At 56.3% G+C, this 17,379-nt stretch overlaps 1 protein-coding gene across 2 annotated transcripts in view; it reads left to right on the top strand.

The window, feature by feature from the left end:
* ARHGAP23 (Rho GTPase activating protein 23) overlaps positions 1-17,379 on the top strand; it is an 83,857-nt gene that overhangs the window by 2,493 nt on the left and 63,985 nt on the right. The window contains exon 1 of one of the 2 annotated variants that reach the window (XM_081219786.1): positions 5,731-5,836. The exons of the other annotated variant lie outside the window; for it this stretch is intronic. Within the exon in view, the coding sequence (XP_081075912.1) occupies positions 5,774-5,836 (63 nt within the window). The 5' untranslated portion in view covers positions 5,731-5,773. Of the gene's footprint in view, positions 1-5,730; positions 5,837-17,379 lie in introns of those variants that run through there. 2 annotated transcript variants of the gene reach the window in all.

Here is a 17,379-nt window from a genome sequence, read left to right as displayed (position 1 = left end):
CCCTCCTCCTTTCGCCCCTCCCCTCTGTTCCTCCCCTCCCTCCTTCTGTGCTCCGCTTCTAGGTCCCCCTCCTCTCTCCTCCTCTCCCCACCCCCACCCTCCCAGAACGGCCGGGAGACGGGGAGGAGAGTGGAGCTGCCCTCCTCCGCGCAGGGATTTGCCGGGGCCAGGGAGAGCGAGGCAGGGTGTGAGGGCCTGTGGCAGAGGCAGGGCCGCAGGCCAGTTGCTGGCAGAATTTAAAAGCCCTCCCGAAGCATCATGAACTCAGCATCCTGGAGCTGGAAGGGACTACATGGCCTAGCTCCTCCCAGAGGGGTCGTGCTTCAGAGAAATAGTAAGGGCTTGGTGTCAGACCTCAGCAAGATTACTTAACCTCTCTGAGCCCGTTTCCTCATTTATGTAATGAGGCTAATAATACCTACCTTACAGTGTTGGCATGGGGAGTAATGTTTGTAAAGAAATAATGTTTGTAAAGAGCCCGGCACATAGTAGGTGCTCGGCACATAGTAGGTGCTCAACACATTTTAATTCCTTTCCCTTCCATCCTGGTGTTTTCAAGCCCCTGCTAGGTGATGTCACGGTCGTCATAAGTCGTCTCTTAGTCTTGCACACACGCACATATACACACAGTCCTCACCACCAGCTCTTCAACTGCCCCGTGTCACATAGTGGAGAGCCCTCGGGGCTGAGACCCCAGCCCAAAACCTCTTCCTCTTCCCCAACCGTGACATACGTTTCCCAACATGATTCCCCTGAGGGGCTGCCAGTTGCAAGCGGCAGGGGTGGGGCATCTTTCTTCCACCCCCTGTCCTGATACCAGGGTTTCGCTGGGTGTGGCTTGCTTGCGCCAGCCCAAGGAAGCTTCAGCCTCTCTCTCCACCCCAAGTCAGCTGTCCAAAGGTTGCTGGGCTGGTGGCCCCAGCTGTTTGGCAGGTTGCCAGTGCCTCTCAGCCCTCGGGCCAGGGGGCTGTACCTCCCTCCTCGAGGTGTGTTCAGGTGGGATCCCTCTTCTCCAGGATTCCTCAGGGATATGTCAGCAGGGCGGAGGGTAGAGACTGGCACGATCTCGAGTGGACCGTTGCCCCACCCTACACCATTCAAGGAGCTTGATGAGGTCTGAGGTCCCCTCTCTGTGATGCCTGGGGCTCTGCCAGACCTGGGCCCCACCCCTTCCCTAGCTCTCAGCCTTCAGGCCTCCCTTCTCTGCCACCTGCCTGTTAAGGGCCTTCAAGGTCTAGATCAAACACTACCTCCCAAGGCCCCTGCCTTCTCCTCTCATTATGGAAGCCTCCCTTCTGCTTTGCTCGACGCTCTGCTTGTAGCACCATCATGGCACCATCCCAGCCATCCTTGGCTGTGCTTGTTGCCCTCCCTGGAATATGAGCTTTTTGAGGACAAGTACATCACCTGGTTCATTCCCCGCTACCCCACAGAGCAGTTTGCATGTAGACAGCGCTCAATAAATGTCATTGGACTTGACTGAACTGGGCTACTACCTGTTTTGGAAATGAAAGTTTAGGTGGGCATGGGTTGCTTCGAGGGGACAAGCAGAGGATCTGGGGGCTGAAAGCCAAAGGAACAAGAACAAGTCCGGTCTCTCCTCAGCCCTTCCCTCTAGTCCTGCCCTCCTGCCCTTCTCCACCAGGGGGTGCTCTTTCCCCTTCAATGGAAGGGCAGGCAGCTATTACCAGGTTTATGGTCACCAGCCCTGTAACCCGCCTTCCACCCATTCCTTTATCATTATCAAACGTGAGCCCTCAGTTGGAGACTGGCAGAGGAGGCCTATTGTTTTCACCTACAGAGAGTGAAAGTGAGGTTCAGAGAATATACTTTTCCTCAAAGACATTCAGCTACTAGGTGGACAGCATGGGAACCTGAGCCCCGGTCTTTGGACTCTCGGCTCAGGGCTCCTTGGTGACACTGTACAACCCCTTGCTGGCTCCTGGCCCAGGCCTGAGCCTGACCCTGGACTGCTCTGGTCTGGGGACTCCCTGCCCTCCCGCCATGCTCCCCTCCTAACCCTACCTGGCTCTGGGGAAGGCGGGCTCTTCCTCTGGCACGACTCTGGGCTCTTTTTCCTCCACTCCGCTCATCACCCCCTCAGGCTCTCTCCCTTGGCTTCTCCTCCACAACCAAAGAGGCTGCTCAAGTGTCCCCCACCCAGATGGAGCCATGCCTCACCCCGACTCACCTGTGCTGCCCGGCTGTCCCTCCCGGTAACTGTCTCAGCGGCCCAATTCCATTTCACCACCCTCTCTTTTTCACCCCCCCCCTTTTTTTTATTTCTTCGCCCTTGATGCTCTCCGTCACTGCACAGTCTGGCCTCCACCTACCCGTCCCCCGCCCGACGCAGTGCCACTTCCTCTGGCTCTCTCTCCTCAGTCCCCCTTGCTGCCTCTTCCTTCCTCACCTGCCCCGAAAGGTGAGTGCCCTTGGGTCCCATCCTACATCTGGTCTCCGCTCTGCGCTGTCCCTGGAGAATCTGAACCACACTCCTGATCCACCGATGACTTCCAAAGCCATTCTCTAGCTCAGGCCTCTCTTCAGGGAGACGGACCCAGGGTTCGAGCTGCCAATCACTACTCCACCAGCAACACAGCCTGCAGGTTAAGTGTGTGGACTCTGGAGCCCAAAGGCATGGGCTCAAATCCTGCATGGCCTTGGGTAAGATACTCAGGCCCTCTGGGCCTCAGTGTCCTTATCCGTAAATGAGGATTATAATACCTGTTTCACAGCTCCTTTGTAAGGCTAATTTGGAATAATGTATACAAGGGATTACTTAGCCCAGTGCCTGACATGTCCCTTCTCCCTGAGAACACTCCAGACAACTCGTCTACCTAATATTCTGAGCGAGAAACCTTGGAGTTGTTCTAGACTCTTCCATTTCCTTCCCGCAACTCCCATTTGGTCAACAAGATCCGGGGGCCTCTGATGATTGGTGCCCCCTGCCCAGGTGCAGGGCCCCCCCACCTGGCTACCCACCCCTGGCTCCTTGCTGCCCTCCGTTCTCTTCCATGGCTCGCCACAGTGGCCATGGCACATCTCCGCTTAAATCCCTGCCCTAAACCAGGCTAGAATCTCAGTGCCTCAGGCACAGTCACTCCACTGTAACATCCCCACCCGCATGCATTTCCTTCCTCATCCCTCCATGCTTCCTGCCCACGAACCTTCCGCTTGGCTCCAGCCACACTGCTAGAGTCTGCTCTCTCCTGCCTCCCTGCCTTTGTCCATGATAGTCTTTCTCCCTGGAGTGTTTCTCCCCCCATTGCCCACCCCACCCGTCCCATCCATGATGCCCTCAAAAGATCAGGGTCACCTGCTTCTGGAAGAATTCCTCTGCTTCTCCAGCCTCCCATGGCTCCTTTTCTGGGATCTCAGGACCCCTCAAGGGAAGGAGTTAAGCCTTATCTCCTATCCCCAGGGGCAACCTCCACTCTCCCACCCATGGTATATCAGGACTCCCAATAAACATGTGTGAATGAAGGAAGGTGATTGGGCTGGGAGAGGAATTTAGAAAGAGGGGGAGTATAAAGAGGGTCCTCAGTGAGGGACACCCTCCATCCCATGTTGGGCTTCACTGCCCTAATCCCCAGAGAAAGAGTGTGCCAGGAATAGAGTGGGTTTGGGGGGCGTGGATGGTGGGACGCAGGGAATGAGACACAGACGTCAGAGGGGATGGGGAGCCAGGATGGAAAGGAAGAATGAAAGAGGTGCTGGAGAAGGTGGATGGGGGAGGGCCGGGACAGGATGGGGGTGCAGGTCAAGGTGCAGGAAGAGGTGGGAGGGGCGGCAGGGTGGGGGAAGAGCGCACTTTCTGGGAAGTGGGAGAGGGTGGGGGAGGTGAGTGCGGTGCATTGTGGAGGAGGAATTGCCTGCCGGCCAGTGTGAGCTCATTTCCTCTCACCGCCTCCTGCAGTGTCTGAGGGCATCAGGCTCTGGAAAAAGTGAGCCAGGGGCACCCCAGAGGCCACCACCCTCCTCCCCTTCCCCACAGCCTCAGTCCAGTCTGGGTCTCAGATGCCACCGCTCCCCCACTTACACATTTGTTTTGAGGGCAAAGGACCCCTGAGCCAGGGTGGCAGCAAGCCTTGGACTGTTGGAGCCACAGGGCAGAGGGACCTGGTTTAAGATTAAGCAAGAGAATACAGGCAGTATGATGGATTACCGTTAGATAGCAGGAAGAACTTCTCAGAAGTGGGGCATCATTCTGGCTGCACGTGAGCTTGATGAAGAGAGGTGGGGAAGGAAGGAGTCCTTAACTCCCTTCCATTATTACAAAAGCATCCCTTTCCATTGACTTCCAGGAAATTTAAAATTAATTAAATAAAACAGATGATTTAAAAAGAAGTCCATATCTCCTTCCTCAGGTTTACAGGAGTAAGGATGTTCTAGTAGGTGTCTGGGCCATACTGCCCCCTGCAGGGCCTGACTCCCTGATCCTGAGGGGTCCAGGACTTGGGGCTGATCCACTCTCAGGAGTCGGGATGGTGGCGGTGGTGAAGCAAAGAGGTTTTATGAGGCTCACTGCCCCAGAGTGGGTGGGCCATTTCAGCAGGCAGAGTCGGCCTTCCCACTTTCATTGCCTGCCTTGCCCAGATCATATTCCTATTTATCTATGGTCTCTGCCTTCCTTTCTTCACAATCTGGGTGAAGGAATGCAGGGAGCCCTTTAAAACTACAAAAAGACAAGGGAAAGAGGTAAACATAGGCTGTAAAAAATCGGAGGCAGGAAGGATGTTAGTTAGATGGCAGAAAGAACTTTCCAGAAGAAACTAAGGACTGAGAGACTGCCCCTTCCTGGATCATCAGGGGATGGGCTGCAGGGGTCCTGCCTGGGGGCAGGGAAATGAGCAATTGACTCAGGACCCCGATGGTTCTTTGGGCCCAGCTCGGAGTGAAGCTGGAAGGGAGGCTGTGGGAGCTTGTGATTGGGAGGCCTGGAGGGTCTCTGCTTTTACTGTCACCCACTGCAGAGTGGGTCTGTGGGCTGTCTAGAGGCCTGAGCCCCAGGCTGGCTGGGTGGGGGTCTGAAGGGCTGGGGCACCTGCCTCTCTCGTACAGCCTGCATGGGATCCTGGGCTGAGACTCTGCCTGGGAGGGGTGTCCTAGATTGAGGGGCATGAAGCCCCTGAAAGTTCCCCTGTTCCCCTCGTCGTCCTCCCCCTCCCCCTTGGGTATAACCATCTCTGCCCTTGTCTCAGCTTCCGTGAGTCTCTGGATGGAAGGCTCCCTAAGCCTTTTTTCTGTCTCTCCCTCTCTTCCAACCTGGGCCTCTTCATCTTTGTCTTTGATTTTCTCTGCCTCGCTCTACTCGGTCTCTGTCGTGTCCTTGCCTCTCTCACGCTTTCTGGGTCTCTCCGTCTCTGTTTCTGACCGTCTCTGTCTGGCTGTGTTTCTCTCTGCTTTCCTTTCCCTCCCTCCCTCCCTCTCTCGGTGCCAGTTCTGTGTTCTGTGCCGCTGTCCTCTTTCCTCGGCCGGCCCGGATCACCGTCTATCTGGGCTGGTCCCCTGGAGGCCGGCCCAAACCCTCGCTAAGACCATCTCTCTTCCGCTGGCTGTGTTCTGCCCCCCAGCTCCGCTGCCAGCGCCAAGCCCTGCCTCAGCCCTCTGTACCAGTCTGCTACCCAAACAAGAGGCAGAGGGTGCGCCCCGTCGGGAGCGCAGGAGGAGGAGCGAAGAGACGCCCCACCCCTCCGCGTTCGGCCCCGCCCCTCCCTGGTCCCTGCCCGCGCCCCCAGCAGTGCCCTGGCAGCAGAGCCGCAGCTGCCGCCCGATGAATGGAGTCGCCTTCTGCCTGGTCGGGATCCCGCCCCGCCCGGAGCCCCGGCCCCCCAAGGTGAGGGTGCTGAGCCAGGGGAGGGGGCGGATCCAGGCGCTAACGGGAAGCTGGCAGCTGGGGCCGGGGTCGCTGCGCCCCCGCTCGGCGGGCACAGCCTGGGGCGCACGGCGCGGGCACCACGGGCATGGCTGCAGGGAACATCGGCTGGTGGCCGGGGAGGGGGCCGGAGCGCGAGCTGCCCTGGGCAGGGGGCGGGAAGGAAGAAGGCAGGCAGGGGGCCGGGGCTAGCACGGGGCTGCCAGGGCCGGGGGCACCGACCCGGGCGGCGGTGCCAGGCCCCCGGCGGCCGGGCAGCGGGGGCGGGAGGCCCGCGCCTTTTGTCCGGGTTTTCCAGGCGGGGCGCCTGCCGCCGTTTCCTCTGCCCGAGTTTTCGTTTTCCGTTGGCGAGGCCCCGGCACAGCTGGAGGGAGAGGGAGTGGGGGAGGGGTTCCCGGAGCGGGATGTCCTTGGCCACTGTGGCCGGACACCCCCTCCCTGCGCCACACTCCCCCCGCTGCCGGGCCGGACCGCCCGACGAGCTGTCCGGCGCGGGTCCACCGCCCCCCACCCCGGGGAAGAGAAACAGGCCGCGGACCCCTGGTCTAGCAGCGCGGCTGCCCTCGCCTCTGCCCTCTCGGGCTGCCTGTGGGTGGGTCTGGGCACGGGGTGCCAGGGGCATTACTCAGCGCTGGGCTGCTTTGCTTGGGTTCTTTCATCTGCCGGCTGCTGAGGCTGGGGAGGGCCAGCAGGGGCCTCCGAGCCCCACTGGGGCCAGCACCCTGCCTCTGAGCCTGACTGCCCCGTCCCACTGGAGCGCCCCAACATGCACTCCACCCCTTTCCAAGTCGCAGGGTTGAACACTGTCAGGCCAGTCATTTTCTGAGCTTGACAAAGAAGTTTCCTGGGGGTCCAGGTTGGGATCAAGACCTGGGCTGAGGAGGTCTCTTCCTCTTTTGACGGGGCTGGAGGATTTAGGGCCATTCCTCCCCAACCATCCCCTCAGTGTTGGAGCTGGGGTCTGGTGCTTTGCAAACTCTGAGACTGGTGTGTATCTCAGGAGCTGGATGTAGGCACAGTTCTCCCTTGGTCTGCATCTCTATCCCCTGACTCCCCCTCCACCTTTCAGCCAAAGTGTTTCCTAATTAGAAACTTGAATTCCAGGGTGGACTGGGGATGGAAGTGAATGTCATTATCGTTGAGTTCCTTGGATTCCCACCCCCCACCCCCCAACACACACACACACCAACACCTACTTCATCTCCACCCCCCCCTACTATCTCCACCCCCAGCCCCACCCTGTGGCCCAGCTGTGGGAGGGCAGGGAAGGTGTTTGATCCCCTGGGGTTCTCCCCCTCTGCCAGGACAACAGCCCCATTCCCCAGACCGGCTGCTCTCACTGAGATGTGCTCACTGGCCTGCGACTTGAATCTCAATTACATAACCAGTCATTTCGCCTCCAAACACAGCCCAAAGGCCCCCCGCCCCAGCCTCTTCCACTTGTTCACAAGGTGGTTGGGTCCACCGTAGGTTTCTGGGAGCTCCAAGTTCCTGCATCTGAAGCCCCTCCCTCCCCTTGGGAATGATGAGGGCAGTGAATCCTTCAGTGCTGGATTTCAGGGCCTCAGAAGCCCTGGGAGCAGGCAGCGTGGGTATTGGGGTCTGAGACCACACAGCGACAGTGTCAGGTCTAGAACCTGGGTCTTCTGATGGGAGTCACAGCACAAGATGAAGCTCTAGGGAGGGGAGCATTATTCGGAAGGTGCCTTTGGGACACCATGGGGAACGGGGCAGGCTTTTGAGGATCTCAGCTCAAACAGAGAGGGACTGGACGCTGGGAGTGGGCCTTGTGTTTGGGCAGCCTGGATGGGGACGTCTGGGCCCCCGCATCAGGCCAACCCTGAGCTCAGGGGCAAGGGGAGCAGGAGGCCAGTCTGGCCCCCAGGGGTGCAGAATTTTTGGCATGGAGTGGGGGATGAGGGAGGGTGCTGAACAGGGCAGTGCAGTAGTGGGCAGAGGCATTTATTGCTTCATCCTTTATCACAGGGATACTTAAGAAGGACTTCATGATGTATCAGATTAAAAGAGAGTCTACAAAGGAGAATGCAATAAGTTACCGAATGAGGGACTGCAATTAGCCATTTGGGAGAACTTCTAGGGAGAGGCTTACAAGCTGCAGCATCCCAGGTGAGCCTGGAGCATCGCGCAGGGAAGTTTCCTCCAGTATAGTGGGTTAGGTAGATTCCTGTAATGTTGGATTCCAGTGTAGAAATCTGGAGAGATTCATGGGAGATGCAAATATACTCAAATGAGCATATATATTAGTGCCTGAAAAAAATGTGTTTTAAGGATGGAGAATTGCTCTAATAGTATAGCTGATAGCTAAGACATAGATAGCAATTACTCTAGGCCAGGATTTATATAAGTTACCTCATTTAACCCTCACAAAACCACCATGACGTGGGTGCCGTTATTATCCTCATTTTTCAGTTGAGGACACTGAGGCACAGAGAGCCAACAGCTTGGCCAAAAGCACATCGCTAACAAGTGGCAGAGCCAGGGTCGGAACCCAGCAGTCTGGCTCAAGTTCACGGTCTCACTCCACTACCCTGCTTTTCATGACCTGCCTTGTCTGCTCTCACTCTCACCCTGAATCTGGGTCCGTCTTGGATACAGGCCAAGATCAAGGTCAACCTCTTGCTGGATTGGAGCTTGGTTGCTTTCAGCTGGGACACGGATGGGGACAAGAGGTCTCAGGGTGGCAAAGCCTCAGGTGTCCGTCCATGGTTGGTGGGTGGGGAATCAGCTCATTTACTCCACCAACCCCCCATCCCGCCCTATGCTAGCCCACCGCACTTGGGATGTGGCTTGGTTCATTGGTGTTTTCCTTCCAAAGGGGCATCCGCCCTGCTCTGTTGGCTGCAGGGGTTCAAAGGTGAGATATTGGCTTGGTCAGGGATTTGGACAAAGCCCGGTTTTAATTATCCTGCTCTCTCTCCCTCCCCAGAGAGAGCCATGAATAGGGCCTGTGGGAGCTGGCTCTGCCTTTCCCCTAGTACCCTCCAACCCCTTCAAACAACCCGCCTTTAGATCCAGGCCTCCCTCTTTCATGTGAAATTGTGCCAGCTCCTCAGCAGGGCAGTGCCAGTCAGTACCAGGCAGGCGTCTCCTCTTCACTGCCTCAGTGGGACGACAGGCTGGGATGGCCTTGGGACTGGACTGTGGGGCGAGTTTAAAGCTCTGTGGGGTGGAGTGTATTCATCATCTATCAGAGTGAGTCAGGACCAGAGGGGTCATCTTGTCCAACAGTGGGGAACCTGTGGCCAGAGAGTGGCCAAGGTCAGATAGGCCGGGAGTGGTGGACATGAACCCAGGGGTTCTGACTCCCGGGCTCCCAGGCCATGCCTTTCTCCACACAGTTCTGTCTCGGGTGCCCCCCTCCAGTGCGGGGTTCTGAGATTAGGCCCCAGGAAGGGAAAAGGAGGGCAGGGAGGAGCAGGGACAAGTGGACAATGTGTCCCATTCATCTCCGTGTCCCCAGTGGCCAGCACAGTGCCTGGCACAGAGCGGCCCTCCATAAATGTTTGTGAAGTGCAGGCCGGGAGCAGCCCCTCCCCTGGCCTCGTGGCTGCCCCGTGCCCAGCTCTGCCCAGCATTGTGATGCTTGGTCTACCCATCAGTCTCCCCTGCCGGACTGGGAAAATAATCATAGCAACTACTTGCACAGTGCTGACCACTGGGTACATTATTCCTATCCCTTTGACAGATGAAGAAACTGGCACAAAGAATTGTGTGGCTTCCAGAGGTCACACGGCTAGTAAGTGGCAGAGCTAGGGAGCTGACCGTGCTTATTCCAAGCAGCCCCAGAGGTGTCATGTGTATCTTGGTATCCACAGGGCCTGGTATGCAGCCAGTACTCCGAGAATGTTTGTTGATTGACTGACTCACTGGCTCACTGACAGTATATGGAAAAATCACGGAATCCTGTCATCCTTTGGAAGTAGCTGGGTTGGAGTCTTGGGAAAGTAGCCTAGAGGAGCATCGTTTTGTTCTCTGTGCCAGGAGTGCCGGAGCCAAACCTAGAGAGGAAAGGAAAGCTCACCCAGGGGAATTCCCTGGTGGTCCAGTGGTTAGGACTCTGTGCCCTCACAGCAGGGGACACGGGTTCCATCCCTGATCGGGGAATTAAGATCCTGCAAGCCGCGTGGTATGGCCAAAAAAACCCCACGCCCTATCAGTACTGCCCTCCAAGACTTAACAGCAGCCACTGGGGCCCCTCAGCTTTCTGACTTCTCTCTTGTTCCCACTCCCTCCCTTCCTCCTGCAGAGTTCCAAGGGGATGGTGCTGAGCAGTGGGCAGGTGGGAAAAGACTACAGGTTGGATTAAAGATGTCTGTTCCTTTTTCATCTCTCTGGCCCTGAGATGTTCAGCCCAATGCATCACCTTTGTGGAAGATTCTGTGCCTTTCAAGTTGGAGGGTGGACGGAGTGTCAGGTTTGGGACAGGGCCTGTCATAGTTATCAATTCTCCATCTCTCACCGCCAGTCCTAAACCTGAGTCCCAAGGTCACCTCCTCCAACCTTCTCAAACCTGCATGCCCCTAGGCGGGTGACCTCTTCCCCTCTGCCTCCCCCTGCTCCCCACTGGCTGGGGCTGTCACTGTCCCCAGGCCACACTTCATCTGCTGACAAAGGCTGGTGGGAGCTAACTAGGAAAAAAGAAGTGTGGTGGGTGTGGTCTGCCTTCTCATATCAACAAACAACCTCGGGAGATGAGAGGCCCAGGCCTGGCACAGCCCCTGGTACATTGGGAGGCACATTGGGTGTCTAGGCCCTGCCTTCAGCCTGAGGGGGTTCAAATTTCAGCTTTACCCCTTATTCACTATGTGACCTTGGCCAAGTTACTTAGTTGTTTTTAGCCTCCATTTTCTTATCCCTGAAATAACCCCTCAAAATTGTTGAGAGGATTAAATGAGGTAATACAGGTAAACTGGCTGACACTTGGTAATCTCAACTATTAGCAGCAACTGGATGAAAATGAGAACAACACAATTTGGGCTCAATAACGAGAACCCTTTATGGTCAGAGTAATGGGAAGAGCAGTCCCTGGAGGTAATGAGGCCCCTGTCAGTGGAGGTGAGCAAGCACAGACTAGACTAGAGAGAGTTCAGGCATTGGGTGAGGGGTTGACATAGAAAACCTTAAGGACCCTGCTTTGGGATCAGCACCGTGTGGTAGGAAATTAGAGGAGCAGGTGAGACCTGGTTCCCGCTGCTGGGAACTGGGGAGCGGAGTGAGAAGTTGGCTGCTGTGGTTTGGGCTATGAGGCTCCTCTGAGGAGAGGGAGTCCCGAGAGGTTGCCTGGAGGGGGTCTGGAAGGATGAGCATGGTTCTGATGGGTGGGAGAAGCGGGGAGGCCACTGCAGGCCAGGAAGGGCTGGGTGGCTGAGGGGCGGTGCAATGCCTGGACCACTGGCTCTGAAGTCAGCCCAAGGCTGCCTCCACATCCTGGCTGCCCAAAGGGGTTGGGTGTATGGTGGGGGTGGGGAACTGGTAGCTCCCTGACCCCCCACCCCCCAGACTCTCCTGGACGAGGGGCCAGGGCTACTCCCTGTGGCAAAGAGCTGGGGCCTGTAAGGAACAGAACTGTGGAAAGAAAGACTTCTTAAGCCCAGTGCATTTGGGGGCGTCTGGGGGTCGGGGGAACAGTGGGGCCTTTGTCCCCAGCCACCGGGAATCTGGCCGAGCAGCCAGCCCTGGGTCTGGCTGGGCCCTCGGCAGGCAGGTCCTCTTTGAAGTGACCCTTTCAAAGCTCAGCCTGAATCCCTGGGAGGAGAGAACTTGGGGCGGAGCATGGGGATGACTGAGACCCACAAGCCAAGGATGGAAACAGACCCAGGACTGGCCCCTTTGGTGGGAGGGCTGGGGGGGGAGGTGTGTGGGCCAGAGGAATGTGGTCAGGCTAGGGGGACATGTGGGAGCCATGTGGGAGGACAACCACTCCAGGGTCTTGGCCCCCAAGCGAGGGTTAATTAGGGAAGGACAGAGTTCATTTTGGCCTAGTTTCCAACAGTCCCTAGCTTGACTTCTCTCTGACTCTGGGCTCCTAAATCTGCAGCTTTTTCCTTTTTAATTTCCTCAAAGAGTGTGAGAGCTCCTTGGAGAGAACTGGGTGTAGACGCAGGACTTAGAGGCCTCGGTAGGAGGGAGGGGTGGAGATCTGGGCTAGCCTGAGAGCCCAGAAAGGCTGGAAGGGGACGCTGCAGTGCAGACCCCTGCCCTCCACCACAGAGTTTCCACCATTCTCCAAAAGAGAGCGGGGGAGTGGGGAGAGATGCCCCCAAGAAAGGGAACATCTTTGTAAGTTTTAGCTGGACAGATATTAGAGACCACCCCCTCCCCTGCCTCCCCACTTGGCTCAAAGGGAAACTGAAGGGGCTTCCCTGGTGGCGCAGTGGTTGGGAGTCCGCCTGCCGATGCAGGGGACGCGAGTTCGTGCCCCCATCTGGGAGGATCCCGTGTGCCGCGGAGTGGCTGGGCCCGTGAGCCATGGCCGCTGGGCCTGCGCGTCCGGGGCCTGTGCTCCGCAACGGGAGAGGCCACAGCAGTGAGAGGCCCGCGTACCGCAAAAAAAAAAAAAAAAAAGGGTGGGTGCGGAAACTGAGTCCTAGAGAAAGGCCAAGGCCAAGGGACTAGAAGCAGAGGGAAGGGAGAGGCAAAAGTGGGAGGAAGAGGGAGCTTGGATGCCAGGTGAGAAGTGGGTTCAGGCTGCTGAGTTCTAAGCCTAGGGTAGTGGAGAAGTGCCCATGGTCTTTCCAGCCCTGACCTGCTGTGATTCCATGAACGGGGGGGAAAGGAAGGGGCGAATTTCTGTTGGCATTTTTTTTTGGACTGAGCAGTGGACCGTGAAGCCTTCGGCAGCCCAGGTGAGACCCCTACCCCACCCTGAGGCTGTTTTCTGGTTCATGCCCCGCCTCCCCATCTTCCCCTGGCAGCCACAGCACTCTCTGTACTTGGGAAGATTCTTCCAAATCTCCCTTTCCTCTCCCGAGGGTGTGGCCCCTGGTTCCTCCCCAAGAGAGGGAGTAGGGAACTGAGCACCCCAGGCCGTGACTGGGGGCTGCAGGCAGCTCTGGTACTTCCCTGTATCTTGCACTGGCATCCGAAGAACTGAGCCCTCGTTAGCTCTAATGAAGCCTTGGCATCGTGCCCCACCTCTGCCCTGCAGCACCTGGTGTGGGTGAGGGGATAAGGGGGCAGCTGAGGTTGGACCCAGAGCCCAGGAGGGGGTGGGATGTCTGCAAGAGGGGAGAGTGGGAGTTTTAGGAAATGGGGGTCACACAACAAGGCCAGGACTGCTGGTGGGATGAAAAACAGGGCCCTCTTCCTTTTGAACTGGGACCTTTTCCTCCTCCAGTGGCTCCCAGGTGCTATGGTCCCCACAGTGCTAGGGAAAGCATTATCCGAGACTGGGTGTGGCCCAGGGCTCTGAGGACATTCCCAGGCCTGGCTTGTGTGAGAGTGTCCTCTCCCTAATTATAGCCTGGGGCAGGAGAAGGCCCTGACTCCAGAAACTGGAGGCTCAGTGCCTGGGAAAATCAGGCAGCGGCTAGATTTTCACGCAAACCATACTTTGTTCATTTGGTGACCATTTCCTCTGTGCCTTCTGGGTTCCAGGCTCTCTCTGTGGGTCTTGGGACCTGGGTGGATATGACACAGCCCGACCCTCAAGGGGTTCCTTGTCTGCTTTTCTCACCACCCAAAAGCTCCACTAAGATTTTTTCAGGGGTTCTGAGATGTGCATCTACAGTATCTGCCAGTCCAGAACACCCCTTGCCACCCCCCCAAATATTATCATAAAAATTGGCCTGATCTAACTGGGGAGACAGATCCAGTTAGACAGCCCCTGTCTTCACTGTGACATTGTTTGAGTGTGAATGAGGTTACAAAAGTGGTAACAGGAGTTTACAGATGGCAACAGTGTCACTGGGGAGAATTGCTATAGGGATTGGTTAAAAACCAGTTGGTGATATGATTAATCTCCTTTCTCTCATCTCCTTTCCAAACAACAGTTAAGCTGAGGATTTTTTTTTTTTTTTTTTTTTTTTGGTATGCGGGCCTCTCACCGCTGTGGCCTCTCCCGTTGCGGAGCACAGGCTCCGGACGCGCAGGCTCAGTGGCCATGGCTCAGGGGCCCAGCCGCTCCGCGGTATGTGGGATCTTCCCGGACTGGGGCACGAACCCGTGTCCCCTGCATCGGCAGGCGGACTCTCAACCACTGGGCCACCAGAAGCCCCAAGCTGAGGATTCTTTATCGAAACTAATTTTGATCAATTTTCAAGGACCATCATGAAGTGGTTGTACATTTAACTGATATAAGAACCAAGACCCTGAGAGGCTAAATTACTCCACCAAAGGTCACCTGGCATCCGAATTTAAATCTGGGTCTTTCTGAATCCTAACTAAGGCTATCCTGTGTCACGGCTACATTCCCTGACAAGGAAGAGCCTGGGAGCACAGCTGCCACCCTGGGAAAGTGGACCCTTCCCCCTGCCCCCAGCTGAGCCTTGAAATCCAAGTAGGGGGTGGCCTAATGAGGGAAAGGTGGTGGATGCAGGCAGCACAATTACGTTCTGCTTCTCCGTGACTCTGCTTGCACAGGGATTTTCCCTATGCCTCCCTGGAGTCTGGGTTTGCTCACGAGCGGTGTGGAGGACCCCATGGCTCTGTCAGTAAACACGGGCTGAGTCCCTGCCTCCTCTAGAGATGCTCCAGCTCTGAGGGGAAGAAGACTTTACCAAGGAGGTGAGGCTTGCCAAGGTTTGAAAGATGCCTGCTGGGATCAGTGGGCTGGTGGAGGAGGGAGAGCAGGGCATTCCAGGCAGAAGGACCCAGCGTGAGCAAAGGCAAGGAGGTGTGAAACAGCCTGGCCTCTTGTGGGGTCAGTGAAAGCAAGACTGAGAGTAAAGAGAGATGAGATTGTCAAGGCCGATGAGGGCCAGATCCTGTCCCTCTCCTCCGTCATCATGGCGGATCCTTCATGCCATACTAGGGAACTTGACTTGCTCCCGTAGATACCGTGGAGCCATGGAAAGGTGTCAGGAAGTGGAGGCAGCAGGCGAGCTGAGAGATGATGAGGGCTAAACGTGGAACTGGAGATGCAGAGGAGAGGAGAGGAGTGGGATGCATCACCCTCTTCCCCTCCCCAGAAGCTTCCGTGCCATCTCTTCCCCTTGTCTGATATAGCCTTCCCTGCCTTCTCCATTTCGCAAACTTCTATTTATCCTTCAATGCTCAGTTCAAATATCCTTCTCTGTAAATCTGCCACCCCTCCCCCCACCAGCCACCAATTCCTCGAATATATGGGGATTTCCTCCTCTGGGGACTAGACTTTAAGCCCCATCAGGGTAGGGACTTTTGTCTTGTTCACTGCTCTATCTCCAGCTTCTAGACCAGGCCAAGTTGAATGAATACTGTTGACTGATGAACTGAAAATTTCCATAGCACTTCGCACTGCCTTGTGAAAACTCCATGATAATAATAGGAGTATTGGTTGCAACTAACATTTATTGAACATTTCAGTGCCGGGCACTGCTGTGCTGAGCACTTTATACACACTAGCTCTTTAATCTGCACAATAACCTCATGGAGAATGGATGATCTCTATCTTATCAATGCAGAAACAGAAGCTCAGAGAGGTTAGTAACTAGTCCAAAAGGATACACAGCTAGGAAGTGGGATTCAAGTTGGGATTCAAAACCAGATTCCTCTGAATCCTGTTTAGGAATGTTTAAACACTACGCTCTGCAGCCTTTTAATTTTGTCTCATGTCTGTTTCTTCATAAAATCTCATGCTTTTTTAATTAATGAAAAAAAATCCTTTGTGGACTACTGAACTAAGATTTGTTGAACAACTTCTATGTGCTGGGCACTCCACACTAAGCCCCCTCCAGGACCCCATTTACAACTGAGGAGACTTGAGAGGAAAGAGACTTGACTGGGGTCACACAGCTGGGACCTGATCTTACAACTCTTTGACGCCTCGCCCTCCGGGACACCTAGTCAATAGTGCCAGAATGAAAGAGGAGCCGGGCTCTGAGATTGACTGATTTGTTTGGGGGCACACAAGGGGCTGGACTGGGCCAGGGAAGTGCTCCCCACTTCCGTCACTGATGAAGAAAGGGGGTCCAGAGGCAGGGATGGAACTGTTGTAATTTCCCAAGTGCCCAGCTGTGTGTCAGACATGTGAGCTCCAAGGAGGAGAGGCTGACCTGGCGCTGGGGTGGGCGGGGATGGTATCACAGCAGCAGAGCCTTACCAGGACCTTGACAGAACAGGGTGAGAGGCCTCCAGAGGCTGCACATATCAGTGCGACTTCAGCCAAGGGGTGACCCGAAGGACCGCTCGGGAACCGCGGCTGCCCGGGTGGAAGCAGGTGTGAGCAAGGGCCCTGCGCGGGTCTAGTGCCCCTTAGGACCACCTTCCCGGAAGGACAGAGACCCACCAATCAGATAAGCCAGCTGCTCTCTATTTGCATGTCATCTGCATGACCACACCTCTTCGCTCCAGCCCCTCAGCCTCCGCCTCCAAGAGTGCCTCCTGGGCCTCCGCCCCATTTCAGGACCCTGTGCAGGGCTGGCGTGGGAGGGCTGGGCTGGGGGGCTGCGGGGCGTGAAGGGCAGACCTGGGCGGCCAGCCTGGCCGCCCTATTCATAGCTCAAGGGCTGGCGTGGTTCGCATATTTGGCGTTACTCACGTCTGGCTGGCCCGCGGCTGCCGCCCCTCCGCGCTCCTCCCTCCCTCCTCTTTCCTCCTCTCTTCGCTCTTCCCTCTCTCTCCTCTCCCACCTTCGATCTCTGCCAATTTTCCTGAAATCTAGGGTTGGCCGAACCCACAGGAGGAAACTGAGGCCTAGGGAGGGGCCGTGTCTTTCAGCCGGGCCTCCAGGGAGAAACTGGTAGTAATGAGGCGTATAATGAGGTGGCTGAGAGCCTGGGCTCTGACGGCAGACAGACCTGAGCTTGAATCTGAGCTGCCGCTAGCTGTGGCACCCCGGCAAGTTCCTTAGCTTGCAGTCCGGGAAGCTTTTCAGAAACAGTCAAGCTGAGACCTCGAGGATAAGGGATCAGTTAAGGGAAGGTGGGGGAGGGAGAGAGACAAATGTTATATTCCAGGGAGAGGGAACTGTGGATGTGGTGGACCAGCCCTGAGTGGACAAGGGCTTGGCCAGCTGAGGTGAGGGGACAACGGACCCTGCAAAAGAGATGAAGCAGCTTCCCTTTTCTCCCCACCCCTTACTCCCTTATCCCAGCACCCCCACTTTCTGGATCTGGTTCCTACTGAGGAAGGAGCAGGGGGTACAAAAAGATGGACAAAGATGCGAAGCAGCCTCTGCCCCAGGTAGACCTTTCCTGGCGGCAGGGGGTTTGCCAACCATCCGCTTTCTCTGAGGAGAAGCTCATTCATTCCTGTACATTCAGGAGCAGTGTGCCGAGCACCCACTCTGTGCCAGGTGCCATGCCAGGAGCTGTGGATTTGACTGCCAGCAAAGCAGACATGGTTCC

Source organism: Mesoplodon bidens (genome assembly GCF_964165515.1).
Source record: "Mesoplodon bidens genome assembly, chromosome: 19".
In the NCBI taxonomy this organism is placed as follows: Eukaryota; Metazoa; Chordata; class Mammalia; order Artiodactyla; family Ziphiidae; genus Mesoplodon; species Mesoplodon bidens.
The sequence above is the reverse complement of the archived record's forward strand: the minus strand, read 5'-3'. Positions and strand labels throughout refer to the sequence as shown.